A 26,879-nucleotide genomic window follows, 5' to 3' on the forward strand; every position below is an offset into this window, starting at 1 on the left:
GGGTCCACATTACCGTGTGATTCACCACGCAGTCCCTCCCCCTGCCCCAGCCCCTCTTTTAAAGCTCTAATTAATTACGCTGCTGTTTCCGCTTCCTTTTACTCCATTTGTTTCATTCCTCCAGATCTTTATTATTTTGAAATGTCATTTTCATGGCTGTTTAAAGCTCATCTGCAGGCTGAGAAACAGGGTCTCCGTTCAAGGCTGACTCAATGCAGTGGGGATCCCTGGGTGATGCAGCTGCTGAGAGACACCTGTCCCCCATCACTCCCCGTCCCCACGTGCACTGTGGAACTGGAGCCTGTTCTCTCTGGGGATGACGATTCAGAGCTGTTTAGATAGTTCAAGAAGCCACTGATGTTGGAATTTCATCTCACTTGTTGCCCCAGTGGTGCAGATGGAGAGGAGGGTGGCTGGAGACCAGACAGAATGTGGCAGGCAGGTGTCCAGGACCCTGGTCAAATTTAAGGGCTGAACCGCGGTCCCAGGACAGCTTCTCCCTCACCTCTGTGGCCTCCCCCATTTGTTCTCTGGCCCCGTGTGGTCCACTCTGAACTCTGTGTGGATCTGACTCTACTGGGATGGGTGTGAGCCAGAAGGAAGAGTAAGGAAAAATCTGCAGGGGAACAAAAACACTTTTCACCACCTGCAAGTCTGAAAATAGAAAGAAATGCAGCGCTGGCTACCTCCAGCCCTGACTCACTGGAAAACCCTGCAGGGTCTTCGGAGATGTTAGGAAATTGATTTAATTTTCTCCAGGAAACTGGATGGATGAACCTTAGGTGCATCTGTATGTTCAACTAGGATTTCCTTGCGCTCAACTGTGAAGATGACTGTGGAGTCAACTGTTCTTCATTAAATCAGGAGGACTCTTTCTTGCTGACTTTGATGTTCGAATCTTCCAGATGCAGAGACTTACTTTCTGTCCTCCACCCAGAGGGGTAATAAGTGGTGCAGGGAGCTCACTGGCACAATGAAGGGTAGACCAATAAAGTGAATTTAACCCTACTCTAGGTGTTTCTTTCCTATTCTTTCCCCTTTAGGGGAGGAGGACAATAGCAAAATAAATCAGTGTTCTTTAGTAACATCGCATGATATTAGTATTCACTGTAGGTGCCCAATAAATGAAGGGAAAAATCAGAATTTCAAAAGTAAGTCAATCGGACACATCAGTCATACGAGCCTTTGTGTTGGAGTCCTTAGTGTATCGGACGCTGTCCATGAAGCGAGATGTCCTTAAAGTACAGTTTATAGGAAAAAGTAAGGGGACATGGCTCAGGGGACATGGCACAAGGGGCTTGGTGCGGGGGTACAGTGCAGGGGACAAGTGGTGTCAGGGACCTGGTACAACTTGCCGTGTGTCAGCCTGCGGGTGTTGACACGGTCTCGGTGTCTGGCCAGCATGTGTCCTAGCATTTGGTGGCATTTTTTTTTTAAGCTTTATTTATTTATACATACAAGAACTGGTGTGTACGCCAGAGGTGTGGGGGTGGGTGGGTGGGTGGTGGTGAGAGGATTCACTAGAGAGAGTGGGAAGCAGAACAGGCAGATCTACTGAAATCCACTGCTGAAGGGAACAGCGGGGAGACAGGAGATATCTGCGCCATGTGGGTAGCTCCCTGGCCGGGATCTAACTTGTGCTGCAGTGGCTGCGGGATAGCTTCATTGGTTGCGTCTGAACCCCTTGTGTCACCAGGGAGGCCCTGGTGGCATCTTCTGACCTTCTCAAAGGCAGATCAAAAACAGGTACTGCTGTGCCACCATTGCTCACTCAGGACCGCTCATCTGGCGGGTTCCTTGACTGCAGAGAGAGGCTTGTTGGTTGGTTCATTTGCTCAGTCTTGATCCCAGGGGCTTCTTTATCAGTCCTTGTGGCTGGAAACTGAGACATTCTGTATCCAGCCCACGGAGTATAAAGGTTAGTAATAGAGCGTGGGTGAAGCTTTCAGAATATTCTAGTTTTCCAGAAGCTGAGTCGTACATGGCCATCCCACACGGCGGTGTTTACCTTCGGCTGAGGAGCAGGGAGTGGGAAAACAACCAGGAGCCGTCGTGTTGAGGCCTGCCAGCTGTGCTGCGAGGATTTTTTTTTAAGGTCATCATTTCTTCATAAAGGATTCTTGGGATTTGTGGGTGTATCATCAACGGGTGGGTTTGGGATTGGGGTGTTTATTTCAAAAGTGTGTTTTGGAAGGGCTTGGGGGCAGGGAGGCCCAGGGAGTAGGTGCTTTGAATTCTCTGCTCTCCCTTTATCCGGGATCCTCAGGCCTGGGCCTGAAATTGGGGTGTGCTGAGTGAGGGGGTGGAGAGGAAGAGGAGGTGACAGGTACCCTGCATGGCACGTCCCACAGTCCCCCAAGCCTGAGCTGCGGGAGCCTCTGGGGCGCACAGGGCCCTGCGTGTTTCACGCTGTGGCTCTTGTGTGATCCAACCGGAGTCTGAGCCGCCCCAGCCGAGGGCGTTAGTCTGACAAGGGCCTGTGGGAGGATGTGGTTTGATCCCACCACCAGATGTGATTTAATGGCAGCAGCGTCCTCAGAAACCTCATGGCTGTGGGTGGGTCCCAGGATTTTGCTCTGAGGGTCCCAGGATTGTGACTAATAAGCAGAAACTTCATCTGTCAAATAAATGGAATTTTTAACGGTTTTTATTGGTTTACCATTCATTGACAAAGCTACAGAACCTCCAGAGCATTTTCACCTCTCAGTATGGGCACACGCTTCACTCCCTGCTGCTGAGGTTCTGGGGGCCCCTGCCAGCTGACCCCCTGCCGTCGCTCCAGCTGCCTCTCTGCCCCCCAGGGCCGCCCGGCTCGCAGGGCGAGGGTCACAGGTGCCCTCCGGCTGGCTGCTTGCTTTGGCATCTGTGTTCCTCCTGTGTGATAGCCACCCCATAGGTGTCTTGCACTTTAGCTTCACACCGTGTCCCTTCACCTCAAGTTCCATTCATGTGGTTGCAAAAGGCAAGGCCTCCTCTCCAGGAGTTGTCGTGGGTCCGTGACTGACTTTGTGGATAATGTTGCATACATCTTCTTGTCTTAGTGTCTCACATTCTTGGGATAACTATCCAAGTGTGGTATGGCTGGAACATGCTGCATTTCCATTTTTAGGGTTTTCCATATCATTTTCCATAGAGGTTGCACCTATTTCATTCCTACCGACAGTGAATGAGGCTGAGTAAGTAGAATCTTCCACTTGACTGTGCTGGAGTCACCTGGCCCGGTGCCCCCAGCTCCCCAGGGCATCAGGGAAGCTGGCTCCTCCTGAAGGCTCAGCGAGGGATCCAGTGCACCTGTGGAGCCAGCGGTTCTGAGCTGGCAGGCAGGGCAGAGCCTGGTCTCCAGGTGGGTCACGTCCTCCCTGGACCTTACTTGAGTGCTAAGTGTTATGCCTCCCGGGCAGGCGGGTGCTGCAGTCAGTGATCTCCCCTTTGGTGTCCAGTCCTCTGGGTGATGCTCCTTCCAGGGCAGCCCAGTGCTCTAGGCCATTACGTTGTGACTGCTGCTCCTGCCCCTTCCCTATAGCTTGACCTGCTCCTCAGCTGTGGCTCACTCAGCCTGACCCCCTTGGCTCTAGGCCCGTCAGCGCACAGCCCCCGAAGGCTTCAGCCCCCTGTGAGGGATGCCCCGATGGGCCAGTGGGACAGGAGTGGACCACTAACCTGAAGTTCTACTTGGCCACTGGGTCTCCATGTAAATCACTCTGGGGTGTGGTGGTTTCTGCTGTGGAGATGGGACCCCAGATCTCCAGATTTCCTTAATTGCCTTCACTATCTACCTCACCTTTCATTGCCTGTGCAAGGCTCCAGGCATCACAGAGGTGAGACTGTCCCATCAGCCAAAAATATCACCGTGTCTTACTCATCACCTGTTTGAGAAAGTATAGTTCGAGACAGATTAAGCTTTACCAGAATCACAGTTATCATCTAAACATAAAATGCCAGATGCCAGAGGCTGTTTAACCAATGAAACTCAGAGATAAAGGGGTGAGGTCCCCGGTCACAGGACTGCGTGGTGAAAAAAGCTGGCCCGACCCTGATGCCCAGGGTGGAGGCACCCCGAGCCTACAGTGGGGCGGGGCAGGATTTCCAGGCCTTTCCAGGCCCTCCCAGGCCCACTGCCCTGCTCCCTGCTTCCGTCCGGTGATACGGATGGAGCTGGTTGGGCTGAGGTCCATCAAAGGGAAGGAAGTAGTTCAGACGGAAGAACCAAAGAGACAACAGCCCCTTCTGTGAATGGAATCATTTCAATAGTGAGCATTAGTAGAGATGGGGACTGAGATGGATATTTAGCATTTTTATCAGCGATGGGCAGCCTGAGGCGCCGTAAGGGGCTGAGCTTCCAGATGGCAGGGCTCCCGTGGAGAGGAAGCCCACGTGGACGTAGGCAGTAGAAAGTCGGCAGGTGATGTGCGAGCAGGTGTGACCGTTAAATAACCATCCACGTGGGAGTGGGGAGGAGGGGCCACACGCTCTGCTTCGAGGCAGCCCATCTGTGCTTGCCGCCTGGGAGAGCCGAGGCTGCCCGCCGGCTTCATGTGCACTCCTGTTATCCAGCCAGAGCCCAGCAACTTCCACGTCAGGTTGAACTAAATGGACTAAATGCAAGTCAGACACTGGATGCTTTAATTGATGATGGTGGTGAGGAAGCAGTGCTAGACGCATGTTGGGGGCCAACCCACATGTTTCGGAGAAGGGAGAGGTGCCACAGCCAGAAACCTGTAAAGTGCAGGGGTCAGCATGCCTCACCTTTGAAGTAACTGCCCACTGTGAGTAGACGGAGACGTTTGGGTGTGTGTTAGGTACCTGCCAGGACTGGGCTGTCACTTTGGAGCAGTTGATGCCATCAGCAGAAATTAGAATTGTCTAATCCTCAAGGAAAAAAGCAGCTGGAAAGAAAACGTAGCTCAAAAATAAAATAAAACCCTGCTATTGTAGTGCACAGACTTGGAGTCAGGAGACCGAGATCCCAGGTATTTCTTGGTCAGGTTCTTAAACGTGCCCAAGGTGTTAACAGGGTGTGTGTTCATGAACCAGGAGATACCAGCATTGCTGCTGTGAAGATGGACCCAAAAAGCTCCTCTCATTGTGGTTAGCACATAGTAGGTATTCAATTAGCATTTGGTCTTAAGTTAAAAAAGAGAGTAGAAGGAAGTGAGAAGTCACCGTATCCCTCGTCGGCTGTGCAGGTCAGTGATCCATCACCAGGTAGATGTGCTCCTGCCCAGGGGCACCCTGGGAAATGTAGTTCACCTTGCCACAGGGAACCCTCACTGTGTCCCTGGGCTCGGAATGTAGCTGAGCAAAGACCATATCACCATCTATGCAACTTTAGTGGAAGATGCACTGACTCATGCATTCCAGGAGTCAAAATAACTCAAAAGACAACAGATTTGATGGTATCGCAGATGTGTTCAAATTCCCCCACTCTTTCAGCTCTTCCCAGTGCTGGGTTGCAAACAACAATTCCACAAAACTTTATTGCTCCGCCAGGCATATGTTTCCCTAGGAGATTCCTGGCCCTGCTTCCTCCAGCCTGGCAGCCCGGGCGGGCAGGAGGACTGCCCGAGGAGGTCAGGCTGGTGGAGGGAACAGGATCAGGTGGGCTGGCCCGGCAGCTTCACAGATGGTCTAGGGCTGCTGGGGCCATGAAGCCAGGTTGGCTGTGGCAGGAGGGCCTGCTGACCTGATGCCAATCTTGCCCTACTTGTAACTTGAAGAGGGTGCAGTCTGCAGAAGATAAACAGAGTCCAGTGGAAGACCACTAAGGAGGAGAGAGTGGACTCTTGGTGAGTGATGATGATTAAAAAAAGAGCTAAACCCAGAAATCAGGGTACCTCATCCTTTAAGGATATGCACCCCTTGCCCCATGTGCATCAGAATTGTGAGTGGCTTTCCTTAAAAATGCGGTTTCTTGTCCCCCTCCTGACTTCCTGCATCAAAATTCTCCTTTTACTTGGTGTCACATGTTATTCTTAACACTTATTTCAGTTTGGTTCAGAGGAAGGCGGTGGTACCGGGCATCCTTTCTGTGTGGTGCATTGGTGTTAGAGACTCAGGGTGGATTCTGGAAACTGGGAGGGGACATAAGACTTGCAGAGCTGGACCCCTGGGGCAGGCTGAGGGCTTGGAGGGGGTGCTCTTACCTACAAACTCCTTGGGGTCCTGACTATTTTATTTGAGGACTCCCTGACTGTTGAAACCATTTTGAGTGTCAATGAAATGTGTCAATGCTGTTGTTTTTGAGAGCACGGGACTTTTCTAGTTGGGGATCAGATAGGCAGTACCTGTGACTTGGGGTTCTTGGAGCTTCAGCCAATCCTGAAGCCCCGGCTCCTGCCACGTGTCCTTCTACTCCTCTGTGCTTGCTCCATGTGTGTCTCGGTCACTCTTGATCCGAATTCAAGATTCATAGGCAATAGTGTCTGTGAACCTTACCCTGCAAAGTTAGTTCTTTTACAGAAATATGAAGCAGAGGATTCAGGGAACAAGGAATAGAAAGAAGTTCATGGAAAAAAGAGCTAATCTATCACTACAGCCAAGACCTCTCCCCTGTGCACATTCAGAAAACAGATGAGGCCAAAACTTGACTGATGGGTTTGATGAACTTGTAGGTTTTAGTGAAAAATAATCCAGTTACATTTTATTAAATCCATTTTTCCCTAAATTTGTTTGTGTAAGGACCATCTGTGAATTTTCCAAAACGGAGGGGTCTTTATCTGAAGAGTCATTTTAGCTCCTTGGGCCAGAGATCTCCATGTCACCCTTGAATTCCTTCTTGTACACCCATATCCAGGACCTTGCGAACACGTGTGGAGCTGGGCTGCATCCTTTGCCCCTACCATGGCCTCCTGTGTCTCTCCCCCTCCCGTGGGTCTGTCTACACAGCAGTCGGACCTGCTCTCACCATCAGAGCATCCCCAGGATATGCACAAAACCCTTGTGTTTTGTGCTGGAAGCCTGTGATCTCCAGCGCGTCGTCTTGCTTGCACCGGCTACAGCATGGCCTCCTGCTTGTTCTTGACCCATCATGTGCCTCCCTGAAGCCTTTGCTCTTTGCAGGGAGCTGGAGCATCCTCCCCCAAATATCCATCTAAGAGCCTGTTCTTTCACATCTCTGCTCAGAGCTCCCCTTTCCAGATGCCTCTCTCAACCTCTTCCCACCTTGTTCCTCTCCATCCGGCTCATCTGGTTTGATCTCCACCAACTGTTTGCTTAATTATGGCTTGTCTCCCCATAGAGAACAGGCTCCATGACCCTCCAGGGCGTCTGGGCCCTGCAGCTCTAGCCTGAGGCAGGCGCTAGCGCAATCTTGTAAGGGTAGATGGTCGTATGTGCCTACTTGTACATCTCAAGTAAATTGGGTCCAGATTGGTTTAATTTTTAAATAAAACTGCTGCAGAGGTAAATAAATCCTGATAGTCCTGTCCTGCCAGCGTGACCCAAGGCCCAAGGGGTGTGTCCTGGGCGGGACAACTGCCCACAACTGGCACCTTCTTGGGTTATATCCTTGAGTTCTTAGTTCCTGAGGAGACAGGTGATGTCTTCCTAGTGCTGGTTTCTAATGGAGTAGTAGATCAGACTCTTAACCTTAGAATGAAAAGGAGGAATGTGCAGGCTTTTCCATGACGAGGAAGAAATGAGGCATTTCCTGTGGGGGTCTGGGTCTCTGGGTCCCCCTTCCTTGTCTGGGCGCTGAACGTTGGCTGTGGGGGCTGCAGACTGCCCTGCAGACTTCGAAGCTGAAACTGCAAAGGCAGAAGGCATCTAAAATTGTCTTAAAATGGCATTCAGCAAATGCATTGTCTCACCCTTTAATCTTAGTGTCCAGAAGGAGTTTGAAAGGAAGAATTGTCCAGAGATATTTCTAGCCTGAAAATATCAAACACACTTTTGGCAAAAATCACAAGCTAAGAAGATGCTGGATGCTTGGCCAGTGAGATGCTTGCTGGACTGGCATTTCATCTTTGGCAGAGGTTGCCGCTCCTGATATCCTTGGCTGCTTTTGAAGACTGTGGGAAAGAATTCATTTCCAGCAGTAAAAATTCAGTAGATGGTCAGTGCATTCATGTTGTAATGTGTTTACAACTTTCTGTAGTTTTTTTCTTTTTTTCCTTCCTTCCAATCTCTCCTTTGAGATTTATGCTTCAGATCTATAGAAACCACAGGCTGCACTGCTTGGGCGCATGTAATGAAGGGGCGCTGGACTGTGGAACCAGAGGCCCTGCCCAGCCGCCCCATCCTGAGCCACCACTTCCTTTTGTCCCCAGTAAGTGACTGTCCTGGAGGGTTGTCATGACTATGAAATGACAATGACACTTCACTGCTCTTGGAAAACAGCTCCACAAATGGAAAACACTGTCAGTGCTGATATATGAACCTTCTGGTTTCTTCACAGCTAGAGAAATTGATTGAAATTCCAGTTGTGGAGAGAGGAAGTCTTCCAAGCTTTTGATTGACGTGTGGTATATTTTTATTACTTCTTTCAGAGTCCCATAGGAACAACGTCAAGGTTCTTTCAGCCAGTTTATATTTACTAGATTTCACTGAAAGTTTGGGTGCGGCTGTCACCCAAATATCAATGTAAAGTGAAGACCTACTGAGTGCTGGATGGGGGCAGGGGGGAAGGAAGGGTGAAAATGAACAAGACAAGCTTTAAAAATAGCCAAAGGAGGCAAAAATTGAGCCCCATGACTAAACAAATGCCCGATCAGTAACATGTTAAAGTTTCAACATGCTGTGGAAACTCGTAGGTTGCAATGAAGTGATTCCAATGTGGTGGCTTTGTATTAGGCAATGCCTGGAGTTTAGGTGATTTTGGTTTTTTGTTTGGCTCCCGAGTCCAGTATTGTTTTATGCCAACCATGTGGGTGGCTAACTTCCAAAAAACCATTCTTTTTACCCACTGGGTTTCTGAGTCAGTCAGTGATCATAGTGCTTTTTGCCTAGTTACATGTCTAGAGTCTGTAAATCATTAAAGAAAGCTGGTCCCTGGACCTCCCTGGGGGCCTAAGGGTTAAGTCACAGTGCTATCACCACTATGGCCTGAGTTCAATCCCCGGCCAGGGAGCTGACCCACATGGCGCAGCAGACCTCTCCTGTCTCCCTGCTGCTCCCCTCAGCAGTGGATTTCAGTGGATCTGCCTGTTCTGCTCCCCACTGTGTCTCTGGTGAATCCTTCCATCTCTATACCTCTGGCCTGCACCCCAGTTCTATGCAAAAATAAGTAAGAAGAAAAAAAGCTGGTCCCTGCCTTTGAGTTACTTATGGACCCAGCAGAGATGGGGAAGCCTGTCCTCATTTGAAATGTATAATTCTGTGACAGTGAAAGGCTGTGGCTGGGAGTGACGGGTCCTTCGCCAGAGAGCACGTGGGGCAGTGGGCAGTCGGCCCTGCTGGGGAAGGGAAGGTCGTCAGCAGAGTCCAGGTGTCCTCAGTACCTTCTGTATTTCTCATCTCCAGGCAGCAATAGCTATTTTGTTATTTCTGGTGAACATGACATCCAACTTATGTGTAAATTTTTGGCCAGTGTTTTTTAAATGTTCTTTTCCTGTGGGTTACTCTTTCACTACTCACATTTCTCAACTCAGAAATGAGAAAATGTTCACTCAGTGACTAAAAGAATGTGGGGTAGGTGGCAGGTTTGAAGCCCTAAAGCTCAGTTATTAAAATAGTTAAAATTTAGATCAGTCAATAAGTAAACAGCAGCCAGAGTGTAAAATCAGACTTAATGAAATCTCACTGGGGGTCAGAGTCTGGGGGGTGGGGGAATCATAGTTTTGATGACAGAGGTGCTGGAGAGAGGATTGGATAGAGCTGTGGTGTTCACACAGCACACTGGGGTCTCTGAATCCAGAGACCATCCACCAAAGGCCGCTGACAGCCAGTGCACTCTGCTCTGTGAAGGTGGGAGCCACATGCAGGGCCGCCCCCCCTCCCCCCGCCCACCACTCTCGTCACATGGAGAACCCCAGTGCTGCTGTACCCGCCTGGCTTGTCACTTGCTCCTTGGCAGGATGGGCTTGGAGATGGTCCGTGGGCCCAGTGGCGTAAGAGTGAGTGGGCTGGCACTTTCCAGTTAACGAGCGCTAAAGTCCTCCTCTTCACACTGTCCTGCTTTTCCAGCAGGCAACTGGGTAGAAGATGGAATCCTGGTGCACCCCTTTCAATACCGAGTATTGTTCCCTGGAACCAGAGACCTGGTGTGTCCACCACGGGACTCTATTAGGCTGGGAACCCGGCTCTGCCCTAGTCTCTCAGGACGCGATTAGCTCCCTCCGTCCCATCCTTACTCCATTTTACCAAGCCGTCATCAGTATTGCCTCCTCCCTCCTGGGACAGTGCTTCACGCCAGCAATACCCGCCTCTTCTGGCTTTGCTCTGGAGAATGTGGGCGCCTCCTTTAATTAGGGATCATGAGGACTCACCCCTGGTCATCCTTCGAAATGATCCTCTTGCCTCATAGCTGCTGATTTTGATGTCCTTTCTCCTTCAGCCAGGACTCTGGCTAGCACTGCACCACTGTTCTGCGGCTAGCTCCCAGGCGGGGTGACGGTGTCGTGCAGCTTCTCAGGCCTGGCCCAACTCTGCCACAAGGATGGATCTCTGGGCTGTGGGCTCAGCCAGGCTCCCGGTGGAGTGGTGGCCCCTTTCCCACCTGCAGCCAGCGGTAGGACACACGGGTGCAGGTGGCGAGTGTGTCTTTGAACTGAGGTCAAGACACGCTGCTGCTGTTGGGGCTGAGCGTCCCCGTCTCAAAAGGCTTCTGTCTTCCAGTGCAGTGGCCAGGGCTGGGCTGGTGCACCTGGAGCCTTCTTCTTCCTTGACTTGTGCTCTTTGCCCATCACTTGGGTTTGCTTCTGGCTGCTGCTGGCCCGGGGCTGCCAGTCAGCCCTGAGACTCTTCCTTGGTATCTGGTAGCTCAAAGCTTTTCATGCCATTTCTTTTTTTTAAAAAAATATTTATTTATGCATACAAGAACTGGGGGTGCAGGCCAGAGGTGCGGGGGTTGAGAGGATTCACCAGAGACAGAGTGGGGAGCAGAATAGGCAGATTGACTGAAATCCACTGCTGAGGGGAGCAGCGGGGAGACAGGTGCCCTGTGGGTCACCTCCCTATCATTGCAGAGGCTACGGACAGCTTCATAGTGCTATGCTTAACCCCTTGTACCACCAGGGAGGCCCTTTTCAGGCCATTTTCAAGAAGCAAATGGCCACACTGAAAGAGGACTTTTGGTGTCAGTCAACCTTTTTTAGAGCAGATGTAGGGTCACAGCAAATTGAGCTGGGGGTACAGAGGTTGCCTGGGGGCCTGCGCCTCCTGTCGTCAGCCTCACTAGCCAGGAGCTGCGCTGGTCCTCATGGGTCCACCGAATCGCGTACTGTGTCCCCTTCTGGGCCTCTCTCCTAGTATTTCCAAAGCGTATCAATGCCGTACTCTTTTTGTGGCTGAATGGTACACCCTTTATGGAGAGATGACATTTTGTATGTCCATTCATGCATTGACAGACATCTGGATTATTTTCTTTGGGAGCTACCATAAATAATGCTGCTGTTCTTGTACAAGTTTTTGTGTGAACCTGTGTCCAGAATTGCTAGATCATAGTAGCTCAGGTTAACCCTGTTTTACATATTGAGGAGCTGGCAGATTTTTCCAAGTCATTGGAGATTTTTAAGATGGAGCAAAATGGACTCAGATTCTGTTTTAGCCCCTACTCCTGAGGGCTGGTTTGTCTTTGGGATCCAGGTGTTTCTACTGCTGTCATGATTTCCTAGTTGAGTGCATTGCAAGTCACATTGCTAAAAGGTGTCTGATTCTTTTGAATCCTGAGGCTGCGATGATCACAAAGGCTCTTTGGCCACCAAGCGGGGCAGAATGCAGCGGTATCCGAGGGTTCGGTCTCAGTGGTGTAGTGGAGAGAATGAGTGTTTCTTTTTTTAAAGAGAAACCCCTGATTAGATTATAGGCTATTATTAGGGGGTTTATTGTACTTATAAACTGCTCTTGGATTCCCTGTAATTTGTTATAATTAATGCAAAAGTTCAAGAGCAGAAAGCCAGCATCAGGTCATGGCTTGCTGCTGTCTCTTGCAACACCTTGCTAGCCTTGGCCTTTTCTCACTAGTAGTTAAGTCCTGTGTGTGTTTGTGTGCATTTAAACAAACATTATCCTTTTTAGGAAAGAATTGCAATCCTTTGACTCACTGCCACTTCAGGAGTCTCAGCAAGAAGTTAGGTTTCTCTGGCAAAGTTGAGTATTGGTGGTGGGGGTAGAACACATGGGAAAGGCATGTTGGCCAAACCCTCCCGTCGATGTGTTGAGTGTGTGCACTTCAAGCGTGCACATGTATTGGCCTGTGACGTGGAAGAAGCTGGAAGCAGAACTTTCCCTTTTAAGGTTGTCTTTGTCCAGTTACAATCTTCGCCTCTCCTTTCTGTCTTCTTTTATTTCCCCCTGTTGGGTCTTTTCAGTTTTGCACAGTTGCAGAAGTGTTGACTGTAGTGTAAGTGACGACACAAGTTTCACGGTTAACGTGAACATTGATTTAGATGGAAAGCCTGGTCGTGCTTGGTCGGCTCAGTGCTGGTTACACCCAAGTGATCCCAGGTGCTGTCCTCTCTGCTGTGAGGGTGGGGGAGGGGGCGTGGGGTTAAAGCTGGCCACCTGCTGCCTGCATGCTGTTTACCTGGTCCCGCCCCACAGGGAACGGGGTGGGCAGGGCCATCTATTATCTGGATTTACATCTGTGAGTGCCTTTGGGAGCGGATGGAATGTACTGTTTGTCTCCATCGGTACTCCCTGTCTGAAAGTTAAACAGTGGCCTTTGCTGTCCTGAACCCCAGAATTCCAGGACGGCATGTCCCTGCCCCCTTCTTTTATGCCTTTTACAGCAGGAACTTGCCCATTTATTTCATGCGTGTCCAACAGAGTGTCCAACAGACAGCGGTGGTGCAAACTGCACTGTCCTGGGACAACAGGTTTCCAGTACATTCTAGCAACTACTGATGTGGCTCAGTGCACAGGATGTTCCCAGTGAGGAAGGGACACATTTTTAGTCTCACTTCTTCTAACAGTGACAAAGCAAGCTCCTTTCCTCTGTCTGGACCTAATTCCTGGTGTTTGCTGGGAACACTTAAGTCTGGAGGAGTTTACAGAGGGTCTGACATGTCGCCCTCTCTGATTGTCACAACCCCGCACGAGGGGGGGTGGCTGGGGCGGCAGCGGTTGGGGGGCTGGACCTACCTCCTGGGGCGAGGAGGGAGGGCTGGGCACATGCTGGGGGAGGGGGGGGAGGGAGTGGGACAGGCAGGTCCACAGCCATGGCTGCCCTGAGCAGCTCTGCAGCACCAGAGCCTCCCCTCCTGCCTCAGGTCTCTCTGGGCGGTGGCGGTGAATGAGTACACAGGGCAGTAAGTGGGGCCCATGCTCCTTCCTGAGGGTCTGAGAAGCCGGGGTTCTGTGGGAGGGTGATCCTGACCAGTAGCACATGGCCCAAACTGCTGTGGCATTTTTTTAAAAAATCACTTTCTTTTCCAAATCTTGGGGAGGAGGGAACATGGAAAAATCACTTCTTCTTTTGAACTGGCAAAGAAATATTCCAGAGACTGACCTCCAGAGTTTCCTGCATGTCATTGTTATTAAACGAGAGAAACCTGCATTTAAGCAGCACATTGATCATCTCTGTAAATTAAAAAGAAGAACAACTTCAAAAATGGACATTTTGTGGGGCACAGAATCCTCTGCTGTCCCTTAAAACCACCATTGGGCCTCAGCCATGAGAGGGGCTGTTTCTGGGTCTGTGAAGAAAAAGACTATTAAAAAGTTTTCCTTGTGTGCTTGGGATTTCCAAGAGGAGCCCTTTTGGAAAGTTGGCAAATACTTACTTTCCTGGCACCAGAATTGGTTTTTTCTTTTCCCTCCACCCAAAGCCATGGGAGGGTGGAGTCCACTTCCATGAAATTGCATGTTTCCAAAATAGGCTTCACGGTGATACTTTGCTGTTAGAATTCAATCTCTAATCAAAAATAAGCAAAGCCCAAACATTCTAAAAGTAAAATTTTGGCTCCTATTTTCTAGTTTAGGCTTCTGATAGGATAGAATTATTATATTTTATGAAAGTGCCCTTTGAGCAAAAAATGGAGCAGATGATCCCCAAAGGGGTCTAAATGTCACTTCTCTCGGTAAGTCTTCCACAGCGATGGCCAGGATCTGGTGCTGAGGGCCACGCAGACCCCTCCTCCCCCCGCAACCGTGGTAGGTCTGACTTGCAGGAGGCAGCCCCATCCTCCTAGCGTTTGTGTCCAAGGACAAGTCTATGTCCAGCTGCAGGACCAGGCGCCGCTGCTGTCCTTGCTGGCAGGCCTCTCGCTGCTGCTGTCTGGGAAGGGGCGATATGATGGGATCGCTCACAGGGATGGGGTGGCCGCCCCGGGAGAGGTGGGAACAGCAGGGCAAGGCCAGTGGAACCACTGCTTTGCTGGAATCTGTGTGGATTCACTAGTTGCCTGTCCTCGAAGGTATCAGCTGTTTATCTTCACTTCCAAAGTGACAGGTGCAAAGACTTATGCTATGGTAGGTAAGCTCTTAAGGCCTTGGTCCTGAACGTCAATTTTAATAATAGAGAGCAAGGGGGTCTCCCTGGTGGCGCAAGGATTAAGACGCAACCTATGAAGCTATCCGCAGCCAGTGCAGAACAAGTTCGATTCCCGGCCAGCCAGGGAGTAACCCACATGGTGCAGCAGACATCTCCTGACTCGCCCCACTGTTCCCCTCAGCAGTATACTTCAGTCAGTCTGCCTGTTCTGTTACCCACTCTGTCTCTGGTGAATCCTCTCACCATCTCCCCCCCCCCTGCCCCGCACACACACACCTTTGGCCTGTACCCCAGCTCTTATATGCATAAATAAATCTTTTTATTTTTATTTTTTAAAGATTTATTTATTTATACAAGAACCGGGGTACAAGCCAGATGTGTGGGAGGGTGAGGGGACTCACCAGAGACAGAGCGGGGAACAGAACAGGCAGACTGACAAAATACACTGCTGAGGGGAGCAGCAGGCATGACAGGAGAGGTCTGCCGTGCCATGTGGAACCCTTGCCAGCTGGCAAGGATAGAACCAGTGCTGCAGAGGCTGCAGACAGCTTCACAGTGCAGCGCTCAATTGCCTGCACCACCAGGGAGGCCCCAAATAAATAAATCTTTAAAAAAAAAAAAGAGAGCAAAGGCCGTGGTAGCTATGGGCAGAGGCGCTGAGCCCCCTGAAGGCAGACTGTGTCTCAGACACCCCTAGGATGTCCCAGTGTTAACAGGGCAGGGAGAGAGGCACCCCAGAACCCCCAAACCTGCCCACTCTAAATAGGTTCTGCCATCCACTGCATCAAGACCTTTAATGGAAAGGAACTTTAATACAATTAGTGTGCAATACAGAAAAGAGAATGGAAAGAATAGAGAATATAGTTTTCAAATCAAGCACCTGAAGTCACCCATCCCCTTGTGGGTGAATGTCCAGCCCAACAGGGGTGGCCCAAAGCAGGGCCACTGAGGCGCAAAAGCCTGTCACAAGTCTAAGGCTTCTGGTGGGGACCCATAGAAAAGGGTCAGAAACAGCCAGACAAGTCTGGAAGGAAAGAGCAACATCAAAATCAAGATGAAAGCTGCCACTGTCATCTCCCCATGGGTCTCACCCACGCGTGTTTCCACACGTGGAAGCAGTCTAGGACCAGTCCAGGACCAGGAAGCAGGTACAGCTTCTTCACGTGTCTCTGCCCCCTGTGGCTCCTCCAGGCTCCTCCTGTTCCCCATGCTCTGCCTTCCTTGCGCAGGCTTCTCTCCAGCTTCTCCTCTGCTCCATCCTGCCTTGGGTGGGGCAGGGAACCTGGAACTTCCCTTTTCCTGGGGACCCTCGTGTTACACCAATACTTCACCTCACCTGCACACCCCACAAGTAATTCCTCAGTGAGGTCACATCCATGAGCCAGAAATGTGTGGCGACCACCTGCACTGGGAAAGGGCAGGCAGCTTGTGGGGGACATGGCGGGCGTGGTGTGGTTGCGGGGGTGGATGTGACCGGCCTTTCCTGCCTGAGATTTCGTGGGTATGTAATTGTTGAGTTTGTGGGACCGTGCTGGACCTGTCCTCAATAAACTTGGCTTCTTTGCTATCCTGCAATTTTCTTTGGAATCTGTAGTTTTTGGTTCCGTATGTTTGATTTCACTTTCCCGAGGAAGTGCAGAGGCTCCCCCAGCCATGGAGGACGTGAGCCTGTAGCCCGGCCACCTCCCTTCTTCCCCCGTTCCCACAGTCTGGTCCTCAGTTTCTGCCAGGCCCCTCTTCACAGACCTGTCTGCTTTCCCAGCAAGGTATTAGCCCTCCAAAGACTGACCCCCAGCTTGTGTGGTCCTACAGGAAGGGGTTCTGCTCCCCAAGAGCCCAGAAAGTCACAGCAGGGAAGAACTTCCCTGAGGACTCATGGGTGGCTCCTGACTTGTCTCCAGGGAAGGTTCCCTCACCCCAGTGAGAATCAGGGGGCCTTCCAATCCTTGCGCTGAGCATGGCCGGGACATGGGGCAGCAGAGAAGACCAGGCTGCAGGCGGGCAGCTCAGGGTGCAGAGGGAAACCCACAGGAGGGGGCGCAGCCTGGAGATCTGAGGAGGCAGCACCCACCAGTGCACGGGCGCCTTCTGGCCTGGTGTAGCTGGGCTTCCTGGCAGGTAGAGCCTCAGGGCATGTCCCAGCCATGGACTGTTCTCGAGGTCCAAGGTCCGGTCGCAAGACCCTGAGCTCTGCCTTGACCAGGTGCACAGCCCTTGAGGCAGAGACACATGAAGCATTTTTGTGGGCCTCCTTGCTTCTGGAGTGTACCCCAACTCTCTGGCCTACATCAGGTGCAGTTCGCCCCCTCGGGATGGGGGCCAGCAGGCACATAGCCCTCACCAGAGGGACATGGGGCCACCTTGGGTAAGCCGGGGCTCACTTGGGTGACCGGGGGCCAGGAAAGCACAGCTGGTGCTTTCCTGCAGCTCTCACAATTCTTTGCTCTCAGTGACTTTGATATTTCTTGCACTGGTCCTTGAAGTTTGTATAGGCATTGCCTCAAAGTTTTCATAAACTTTATCTCCTGCAAAGAAGGAAGAGGCAGGTCAGGACTTAGCCTTTCCCTTCCTCCCCATATTATTACCAGAAACGCCCTCAAAAAATAATCACCCCTGACGTGCCTTCTGCCTCTCTGGGTCTGAAAGAGTCCTGGCTGTGTTTTCTCCTTATGCTTGTGTGTGGGAACAGTGGGACTGCCACTTGGTCACCACAGAGGGCTTGTCCCCACGAGTCCTGCTCAGGGCCTGCCTTCCCGTTTGGGGGATTTGGGGCCGACGCTGCTTCTGAGGCACTGAGGATATCATGCTGACATCATCGCTTGCAGTGTGATCCTTCACTGTGTATCCTGTGTAGTAATGGTCGGGCAGGCAGAGCAGTACCCCAGAGCTCATTGAGGGAGGCCCCAGCTCCTGCGAGATTCCCGCCCATTTCGGGGGCTCATCTCTGAAAACCTGTGTGACCCTTAGGACACAGCTTTTCTGAACCACCGGGAGGGTATGGGCAGGAGCAGTTTTGCCTCATGCAGTGACCATGGATTTTGTTAGGGGAACAGTAGGGTATTGTGGGAAGGTCGGCGGGTTTTCTATTATGTATTAAGTTTGAGTAGAACAGAGTTTGCAGCTGTGCCTGGTGTTTGCCCTTCTGGGGTCTGGGCTTCTCCCTGGTTGTCTCCCCCAGGCAGTGGGTCAGAGTCGAGGAGCAGAGACTGAGGGCCCCGGGCAGGAGAGCCTGAGCCCCCTTCAGACAGGCCTTGGGCACCAGCTTCCACATGCGAGAGGACCCAAGTTCTCAGCCTGATGGCCTCGCTGCAGAGCCATTGGGCTGGGACACCCCGTCCCCGTGATCAGTGTCCAGGGAAGACGAGGTCCATGTGCTAGTGAAAAGAGCAGCACTAGAAACGCTAGAAGAGTCTGCAGAGGCGACTGTTTCAAGCGTGTGTCTAGGGAAGGGGGTTCCTGGGGAAGTGGGAGTCTGGGGATGGGCTCTAAATGTCTGGGTTCCCCTGCTGCACCTTTTATTGGCAGGGAGCAGCACCGGGCCAGCTTTGGGGAGAGGTCTGGGAGGCCAGCTGGGGTGGGGGCACATCCTGCCCATCTGCACTTTGCTGGTTTGAGGGTAAATTTGGAGTTGGGGGCCCAGTGTTGCAGTGTCACGGACATGAGGGTGAACCTGGCTCTGCAAAGCTTTCTCCCAAGCTCTTTGGTCTCTGTCATCTGCCCCACCAACTTTGAGCTTGAGAAATGGTGAGCTTCCAGCACAGCTCGGGACGACCTGTGGGGTGTGCTTCGGCCACCACACCATGGGGCTGGCCAGGCGCAGGAGGGCATTTTCCTTTTTGGTCTCTGCTCAGAGTGGTCCTGGGCAGTTGTCCATCCTGCTGCCCACAGGAAGTGAGTCAATGACAGCTCTGGAACGTGGCCCACACAGGACGTGGTACCTCCCACATCAAACAGAGGCCCACATGGCAGGGTCGCCTGTGGCTTGTCACCCTGCTGACCTCAGTGGCCATTGCCTGCCTCGCCCACTTGTGTCCACAGCTGCATGTCTGCAGACCTCGCTGGCGCGGGCACTTCTCTGAACACATGCTGGTAACGTTCACCTGTCGCCCTCTTCCCATAACAGGTATCAGTATTACCTGCAAGTCAAGAAGGACGTGCTGGAGGGCCGGCTGAGGTGCTCGCTGGAGCAGGCGGTTCGGCTGGCTGGCCTGGCCGTGCAAGGTAAGACAGGCTCTGGCCAGGACTGGGCTGGGGGGCCACGGCGGCCTCACTCTTTGGCTTCACTGGTCACCCCTTCTTCACTTCCCCAGAGCTCATGCTGAAAGCACAGAGCTGGTGGCCCTTTTTTTTTTTTTTTTTTTTAAGATTTATTTATTTATTTATACAAGCCCTGCATACAGTCAGACGCGCAGGAGGGTGGGAGAATTAACCAGAGCCAGAGCGGGGAGCAGAACAGGCAGACTGATGAAATACACTGCTGAGGGGAGCAGCGGGTGGGCAGGAGAAGTCTGTGCGCCATGTGGGACCCTCACCGGTGGTTGGGGATCGAACTGGCGCTGCAGAGGCTGTGGGCAGCTTCGCAGCCCAGCGCTCAACCACTGTGCCACCAGGGGAGGCCCAGAGCTGGCGGCTTTGATGGCAGGTTGGTGGTTTTCTCAAGCTGGTTGCTGCCGGACCATGCTTGTCTGGTTTCACTTCTGTTTGACAAAACAGCAGCTTTTCTCTGGCCTCCAGCAACCACCATGTGGTGCTCAGGCCTGGGCCATGGTCTCTGCAGAAGCCCGGGGCCCAATGTGGCTGTGTGTGGCTGGCGGCCCCCAGTGTGAAGCTGGGAGCACTGTGGTGGTGATCCTCCTCCCTATAAGCGAGGGGAGGTGCTTAAGCCCATTCTTGTAACGTGAAGCAACAGAGGCCTCCTGGGTGGGGTCATCCTTCAGGTTGCTGCAGTGGGTTTATCAGCTGTTTTTGACTCTTCCTCTGTGTCGTTAAATGTGTCTTCACGTGTGTTTATGGGTAGTATTGTCAAATTTTTTTTTCTTAACCTCATTTGCACGTCATTGGATGCGGGCAGGTGTCTGTATTTATGCTGAGAACCAGGATGAGGTGATGATTTCTAAAGAGAAGCGTTCCTCTTTGGTCATTCTTTTCTATAATTCGGCTGATTGCAGACATCAGCGCCCTGTGCTTGTGTGTGGGCTGCGGCTTGAGGAGCTGTTAGCTGAGCCTCCTCCCAAACTCTGAACCGAAGTTGGGCATTTGGGTCCTGAAATGTCAAAAAGGCAGCATCCCTTGACCTCCCTCCTTTCCCGAAATTAACAGTGGAACGGTTTTTCTTGGACCGACGACCCCTGGGAAATTGCTTCTGTGGTTACCTGGCAGGTGGGAGCTCTTGAAATGCATGACTCACATCTGCCCACCTGCAGATTGCAAGGAGGGGCGGTGACACAGGAGGATGGGGTGCCTGGCCACCATCCCAGGGGAGGCCCCAGAACAGCGGCGAAGACACTCAATTGGGAGAGAGACATCCAGCTGTTCTCCATCTTCAGATTAGGCCCTTCTCCAGAAAAGTGTTCTTTTCTGTTCCCTTTACTGTCTTTCTCCCCTCCCAGCCTTCCATCTGAGGCTCGGAGCAGGCTCCCTGGCTGTGCAGGGCCGCGGCTGAATAGAAGGTGTGAATGCACCGTTTCTCTCCCTTGGATCTTCAAAGCTAGCAGTTCAGTCTCATGAAACCTCCTCTAGCTGTGATATTTCATGAGATAGTTGTCCCCAGAAACCCTACTGGGCTGTTAGAAAGTCGCATCAACAGAGATGCGGCCGGTATGAGGGCTAATGATGAGAACAGGTGGGGATCCATCTTTGTTACCCCCTTCCCCCAGCCCCCAACAGTTCTGAGCTGAGCTTGCAGCAACCTTTGCCTTCTCAGCAGCGTCCTCCCACCAGCTGCCTCACCGTCTGCAACTCCTTCACCGTAAAGATACCTGGGTTCTGTTCTGCCCAATGCCACGTCTTTGACATGACATTAAAGCTGCAAGTTGGCTTGGGTTTCTTGTTTTCGAGAGCGGGGTAGGGTGAAGGCGGAGGTCGGTGGATGGATGTTAGGTGGTGGGCACAGGCCCTCTCTCATGTCCAGTCATACCACCTTGGATGGAAGAGGCAGGGAAGAGGATTTCTGGTGCCTGCGACATGTGAAGGTGTCAGAGGGTGCAGAATCACAGGGTCACTCGCCAGGGGTCACAGGGTGCAGAGCCACAGGGTCACTCACCAGGGTGGTTTGCAGGGGGAGTCCCAGCCACAGACATGTGCAGAGATGCAGATGGGTTCGGCTCCTCAGCGCTCTGTGAACCTTGAGCTAGAAGGTTCCCAGCAGCACCTTCAGAGATGTGTGGATGCCGATTTCACCAACAGATAAGTGTGGGTTTGTTTTGAATTTTTAAAATTGCCATTAGGAATTCCTGTCAAGTTTCCCCATTCTTACTAGAAAATTGCAAGTCAGTACTCACACAAATATTTACAGAATTGCTGAGTAAAAGGGTGACAACAGCTAACGCCTCGACGCTGTGTCCACGTGACGACAGCTGGATACTGTGAGGCAGGAAGGGCAGATGTGGCGAAAGTCCCCTGCTCTCTTCTATTTTTAATGTCATGTAATAAATACTGCGCTTCTCTCCTTTCCAGCTGACTTTGGAGACTATAATCAGTTTGATTCTCAAGACTTCCTCAGAGAATATGTGCTGTTTCCTATGGTAAGTGTAATTTCCTTTGTTTTAATTAATTCTTGACCTTGTTTGGTGTTTAATTCTTTTCTTGAAAATCCCAGAGCGTTGTTGGACATAGCATATTTATCCCAAGGAGCTGACTGTCCATGCCTTTATAAGACATGGATTGTATTGCTGTATGTTGTCGGTACTTCTGGAAGACACTCCAGCTCCCCTCTTTCCTCGCCCCCACGCCTGGATCTCTCACTCCAAACACTCGCCTGTGCCCCTTCCAGAGCCTTGTGCTCGACTTCCTATGCCTAGAGGCATCCCTGGGCCTCTCGTGGCTGCTCCTTCTCATCTAGGTCTTGGCCCCCTCGCTGGGCAGGTCACCACCTAAGTGATTGCTTCTGGCCAACACTCCTTCCATGTGTGGCTTCTGGCTCTCAGCATCTGAAATCGTTCCTTCTTTCTTTTTCTGTTGAGCCTGGGAGGTCAGCTCGGTTGCCCTCAGGTGAGGCCTGTCCTGGTCCTCTGCCGTCTGGGGCGAGATTGTGCTCACGGGGACTTGTTGAACGAGGCTGGGAAGGAGCTTCCCACTCCCGGTTGGGTTAGGGAGGAAATGAGGTTTTACTCTCCGGGGAATTTTTGTGTATGTTTGGGCAGCTTCAGGGTGAGGGAGAAAAGTCTCGGGGAGGACGTGTCCGGCATCTGAAGGGCTGCCTTCTGGACGAGCTCTGGCCCTGGTGCTGGAGTCATGACCACTCTCTGGGCCAGCCGTCTGCCCAGAGCTCTGATCTGGGAAACCAGCCTTCTGTGGGCGGCTTTCCAGGCAGCAGGACTCGTCCTCAGGAAGAAGGCAGAGCCACGTATAGCAGAGTGACTGGCTGGCACGTGGGGGCCGTGTACTTGGGGTCTGGACTCATGGAGTGGGACTGGTGGCCTCAGGACAGCCAGGACTGTTGCAGGCGGAGGGGAGGGGGTCGGCGGTGGAGGTGTGGACAGAGTGGGAGTTGCAGGACCTGTGCGGTGGCTGCTGGTCAGCGGCCGGTCTGGCTGTTCCTTTGGGCATCAGGGGTGAGTAAAGGCCAACGAGGCCAAACCTCTGAGGGCCAGACCCTTGGGGCTCCTCCCGGGGTGGGGCAGCTTCCACTCTTCAGTTGCTGGTTTCCAGCCCAGGGTGTTGGTGGGGGGAGCAGACAGGAGCCCTTCCCAGTGTCGAGGCAGGAGCGAGGACTTGGGTTGAGCGGAGGCGGTAGTGACCCTCAGGCAAAGCAAGGGTCCTCTGGAAGTCAGATGTGCAAGACTTGGCCGTGGAGATGTGTCGGTCTGGGGACCAGTGTGTCTGGGAGTGTGGGGTAGTAAGGCTGCCAACACCATCCTCACCGCATGGGTGGAACCAAGCAGGTGAATGGTCAGCTAATTGTAAGCGATATGGCCCCTCCCCTACCTTGCATGTCTTGGCTCCATGAGTACAGCCGTAGGATCCGTGGGACTGCCCCTTCCTGCGCCTTGTTAATCTGCCTGTCAGTGCACCTCCATTCCCAGAGAGCATGTCTCACTTAACAGAGGGCTCCTCCTCGGAGTCCCAGTGCCACGCACTCACCCACGGCTGGGCTGAGCCTGCTGGGAGCCCAGGGTTGCTGTACCTGGGATTGGGAGAGCCAGTGTGCTGGTGTCACTGCGACCCTGCCCTTCCCCTGACTGAGGGAAGAGGGTGTCCTGACACCCTGATTGTTAGAATCATGTAAAGGCTGACAAAGCTTCTTTAAAGGGCCTCAGCCTGAGAGGCAGGCACGAGGGCACAGGCAGGCTGTTCCCAGGCCTGCGGAGCTCATGGGGCCGAGACCCTCTGTGAAAGTAAAGCCAGTCTTTGGCCCCCAAAGGCAGCCTTGATTCTGTAGGAGCCAAGGGGGCACTGAGGAAGTGGGTTACCAGGGAACACCCCAGAGAGCAGAGCGTCCAGGGATCCCAAGCCAATAGCCGCTGGCCTAACCTGCTGTCTCTTGGCTAGGACTTGGCCCTGGAGGAGGCTGTTCTGGAGGAGCTGACCCAGAAGGTGGCCCAGGAGCACAAAGTCCACAGGTAAGGGGGGAAGGAGCAGGTCAGGCCTCCCCCCACCCAGCTCCACTCCACTCCTCCTTCCAGCATCTGGTTCAGCTGCTCTGAGAGGTTTGCTCCCTCCCCCCTCGCCCCTCCTTCCTCCTTTCCCTCTTCTCACCTCCTCTCCCTTCCTCCCTCCCTCCCTTTCCCTTCCATTTCCTTCCACCCCCTCCTTCCTCCTTCCCTCAATTTCCCTTGCTCCCCCTCTCTCCTTCCTTTTCTCCTACCAGACATGAGAATCCTGAACTCTGTCCCCAAGCTTGGCTGGCCCCGAGCTGCACTGATCCTGAAAACCCAGAAGGAACCTCACCAAGCCCTGAACCTGTGTGGGGCTGAGCCTGTGTGGGACTGCTTGGCCCTACCCCACAGCAGCCATGTCCCTCTGCCCTCAGGGTCCCGGCGCTCCCAGCTTGTCCACTTGATGCTCAAACTCTCATTTTCATTTTCTCCCCCTCTTATTAACAGTGGAGATATTTCCCAGGGAGAAAGCCACCAGCATTGTCCACAGGCCTGTGTGGAATAATCACTCAGTGTTTATGGTGCTGCGGCTCGTCACTAGATACTTGACCGTCTGGTGGGACATCTTGTGGGGCACAGCCAGAGCCTGGGCAATGCCCTTGATGTCCCGTGGCTCCTGGGGATGGGGCCAGGCCCCCCAGAGCTGCTGTCAGGAGGGTCAACCCTGCCCCACAGTGCCCTGACCTTCCTTCCCATGTCCCTTCTGATTTCAGCGGGATCCTGCCAGCTGAGGCCGAGCTCATGTACATCAACGAGGTGGAGCGTTTGGATGGATTTGGACAGGAGATCTTCCCCGTGAAGGTAGCATGCTGCGCCCGCTGTAGGCGGCACCACCGTTGGGGAGAGTGGCCTCATGGCGTGTGGCCTTGGTGGGCGAGTCCTCCTCACTTTGGGTCAAGTGAACACTTTTTCTTAACACCAAGCACTGGGGTGTCAGCCTGGATGGCAGGAGCAGTCTTGCTCCTTTCTAAGACAGCCTGAGAGTGAGCACCAAGGCTACCTGGCCCTGTGGTGGGCACCGCCGGTCTCCCTGGGACAGGGCGAAGGTCCTGGTTCCTTTAGAAGGCCCCTCCTTGCAGGTCCCCCCAGGCTTGCTCTCTTGTGCCCTCCCTTGAGCTGTGATGGGGCTGATGACTTGTGTGCGGGGTCACCACAGCTTCTTTCTCCTGCTCTGTTGGGTTTCCAGCCCCTTGGGTGTTCTCTGGAAGTTGGGACACTCTTACCACCCATCTCGCCTTTTACAATGAACCCCCTTCCTGAAGTAGGGGGGTGGAGGGGTCACCCTCCACCGCTGATCCCATCACCCAGGTCTGTTTCTTTTCTCTGCTGACCAGCTACACAAAAGACGGAGTTTCATCAGAAACCTAAAGCAACTGGCATATTCCAGCAATTTGGGAGATGCCTGCAATTTCAGCACAAACATTTCACTCCAAACTGGCTCTGCTGGCTGCTTCTAAGTGTTCTGTTCCCCCTCTTTACACGTTTGCAATTTGCCATAATGAGAACCGCCCGTGTGTATCAAGGGGACTGGGCAGGGTGGCCGCAGCTTGCGGAAAGGGCTAAATGGCTCTTTTTTCGGTTTGTTTAATTTTCTTTTGTTTCTCTAATGGCCGCCCTTCATAGGGCTGTAATCCATTTTTCCTGCAATAATGCCTCATGAAGCCATCTGCATCCCACTTCTGCCTCGGCAGCCCATATATAGTCATGATGTTTGGGGTCATTGAAAAATCTGCATAAACTTTTCTGCACTTCTAGAAAACTTGCTTTTGGTCCTTGGAGTCAGGGGCTTGGTCGCCATTTGCCTGTGTTTTCAGTAACTAAACTGCGGAAATAGGGCAGATGAATTGTGGTAAAATCCATGGTGTGGTTCTGATGCTCTTTTTTTTCTTTTTAAGATTTATTTAGTTATACATACAAGAACTGGGGTGCAGGCCAGAGGTGGCGGGATGTGAGAGAATCCACCAGAGACAAAGTGGGGAGCAGAGCAGGCGGATCCACTGCAATCCACTGCTGAGGGGGCAGTAGGGAGATAGGAGAGGTCTACTGCACCATGTGGGTCAGCTCCCTGGCCGGGACTCGAACTCAGGCTGCAGTGGCTGGCGATAGCTTGATAGCACTGAGACTTTAACCCCTTGTGCCACCAGGGAGGTTCTGATGCTCTTTCTGGTAGGTTCTGCAATGGGGAAAGGACTACAGGGCCCTGGGCCTTCCCTGAGTGGGCAGTCACTGCTGGTGGGTGGATCTGCGTGGGATGGTGTGTTCTCTTGCCCCACAAATCTATTCATGACGGAGAACCTGCAGATTGAGAATTCATGGTGAGATGAGGGCTGGTGGGGCAGCCGTTTTGGGGGGTGGGTGTGATCAGCTCTGGGACAGGTGAGCAGAGCCAGAAAGGGATGGCCTGCTAGGGAGGCCCAGTCCAGGGCCTCACTGCCCTCCATGCAGCATGGGGAAGAGCGTTTCCATGCAGTGTGGGTTTTCCATGAGAGGGTCCTTCGGCTTTTCAAGGCCCACAGCCTCTGCTCCTCCACACGCAGGTGGCTGCTGCCTCCATCACTGCTGTGTCACCAGAGCACAGGCGCAGAGGGTGGAATGTTCCAGCAGACTCTGAGCCCCAGTCCTTTACAGAGTGGTTTGTGAAGCCCTTCATCCTCGGCCAGAGCCATCCCCAGGCCTCAGTCTCAGGCGGGGTCCTCCCAGACCTGACAGGAAGTCTTTCTACAGAGTTTTCTTTCTTCTCCCGCCTCCACCTCCTCTGCGCGCTCTTCCCACCTAGTTTCTATGGTAGACTTAGCTTCTCAGCCTCTTACAGTCATGGGGGACATAGGGTGTCTCCTCTCCTCTCCTCCCCTCTCCTCCCCCATTCCTGGTGCTGCTTTGCCTCAGGCTTGTCTTGCCCCTTTTCTGTCCCTGCTGGAATGTGAGCATGGGGGCGGGTTAGGGTCACAGAGCAGGGCGCTCAACTGCTCTGCTGGGGTCCCCTACTCTGAGCTGTCCTTGGAGGCCACTCTGCACGCTCTGCACCCCTGGCATCTCCCCCAGGCAGGCACTCTGGGTGCCGAGCCTGTCCCACCTGCTCGCGCTGGTGGCTGGAAGGCGGAAGCTGTGGGCTGGACAGGGCCACACTGAGGATCAGACGCCTGGGGGCCGAGCCAGGGGTCCTTGAGGGCCTGGCAGTGGCATCTGTGGCCCACACATCCCTCACAGAGCTTCCTGTGGCATTCAGCACCACCAGGGGTGACGGGGGACTGAGCATCACCCCGCACAGTGTCTGCTAGGGGCAGAGGCCAACACAGTGAGAGCCAGTGGCCAGGGCCCTGCTAAAGCGCTGCCCCATCTTCTGGGCCTCAGACACAGAACACAGGGATAAAATCAGAGGGGCCTCCAGGGTGTGCAGTAGCTAGGTAATAGGGAGCTTTCAAAAGCAGGTGCCAGGAGGCCCCTCTCCTGGACTGAGGGCCAGCGCCCAGGGT

General features: G+C 52.8%; 1 protein-coding gene across 3 annotated transcripts in view; it reads left to right on the top strand.

Moving 5' to 3' along the window:
- Positions 1–26,879, top strand: part of PTPN14 (protein tyrosine phosphatase non-receptor type 14) — a 143,358-nt gene that overhangs the window by 82,765 nt on the left and 33,714 nt on the right. For all 3 annotated transcript variants that reach the window (XM_037496802.2, XM_037496803.2, XM_037496804.2), the window contains 4 exons: positions 18,714–18,811; positions 21,266–21,333; positions 23,300–23,370; positions 24,120–24,207. In XM_037496802.2, coding sequence (XP_037352699.1) covers positions 18,714–18,811; positions 21,266–21,333; positions 23,300–23,370; positions 24,120–24,207 — 325 coding nt within the window. The remainder of the gene's footprint in view (positions 1–18,713; positions 18,812–21,265; positions 21,334–23,299; positions 23,371–24,119; positions 24,208–26,879) is intronic.

This window comes from Talpa occidentalis, unplaced genomic scaffold (genome assembly GCF_014898055.3).
Source record: "Talpa occidentalis isolate TD23 unplaced genomic scaffold, MPIMG_talOcc4v2.1 talOcc4.8, whole genome shotgun sequence".
Classification (NCBI taxonomy): Eukaryota; Metazoa; Chordata; class Mammalia; order Eulipotyphla; family Talpidae; genus Talpa; species Talpa occidentalis.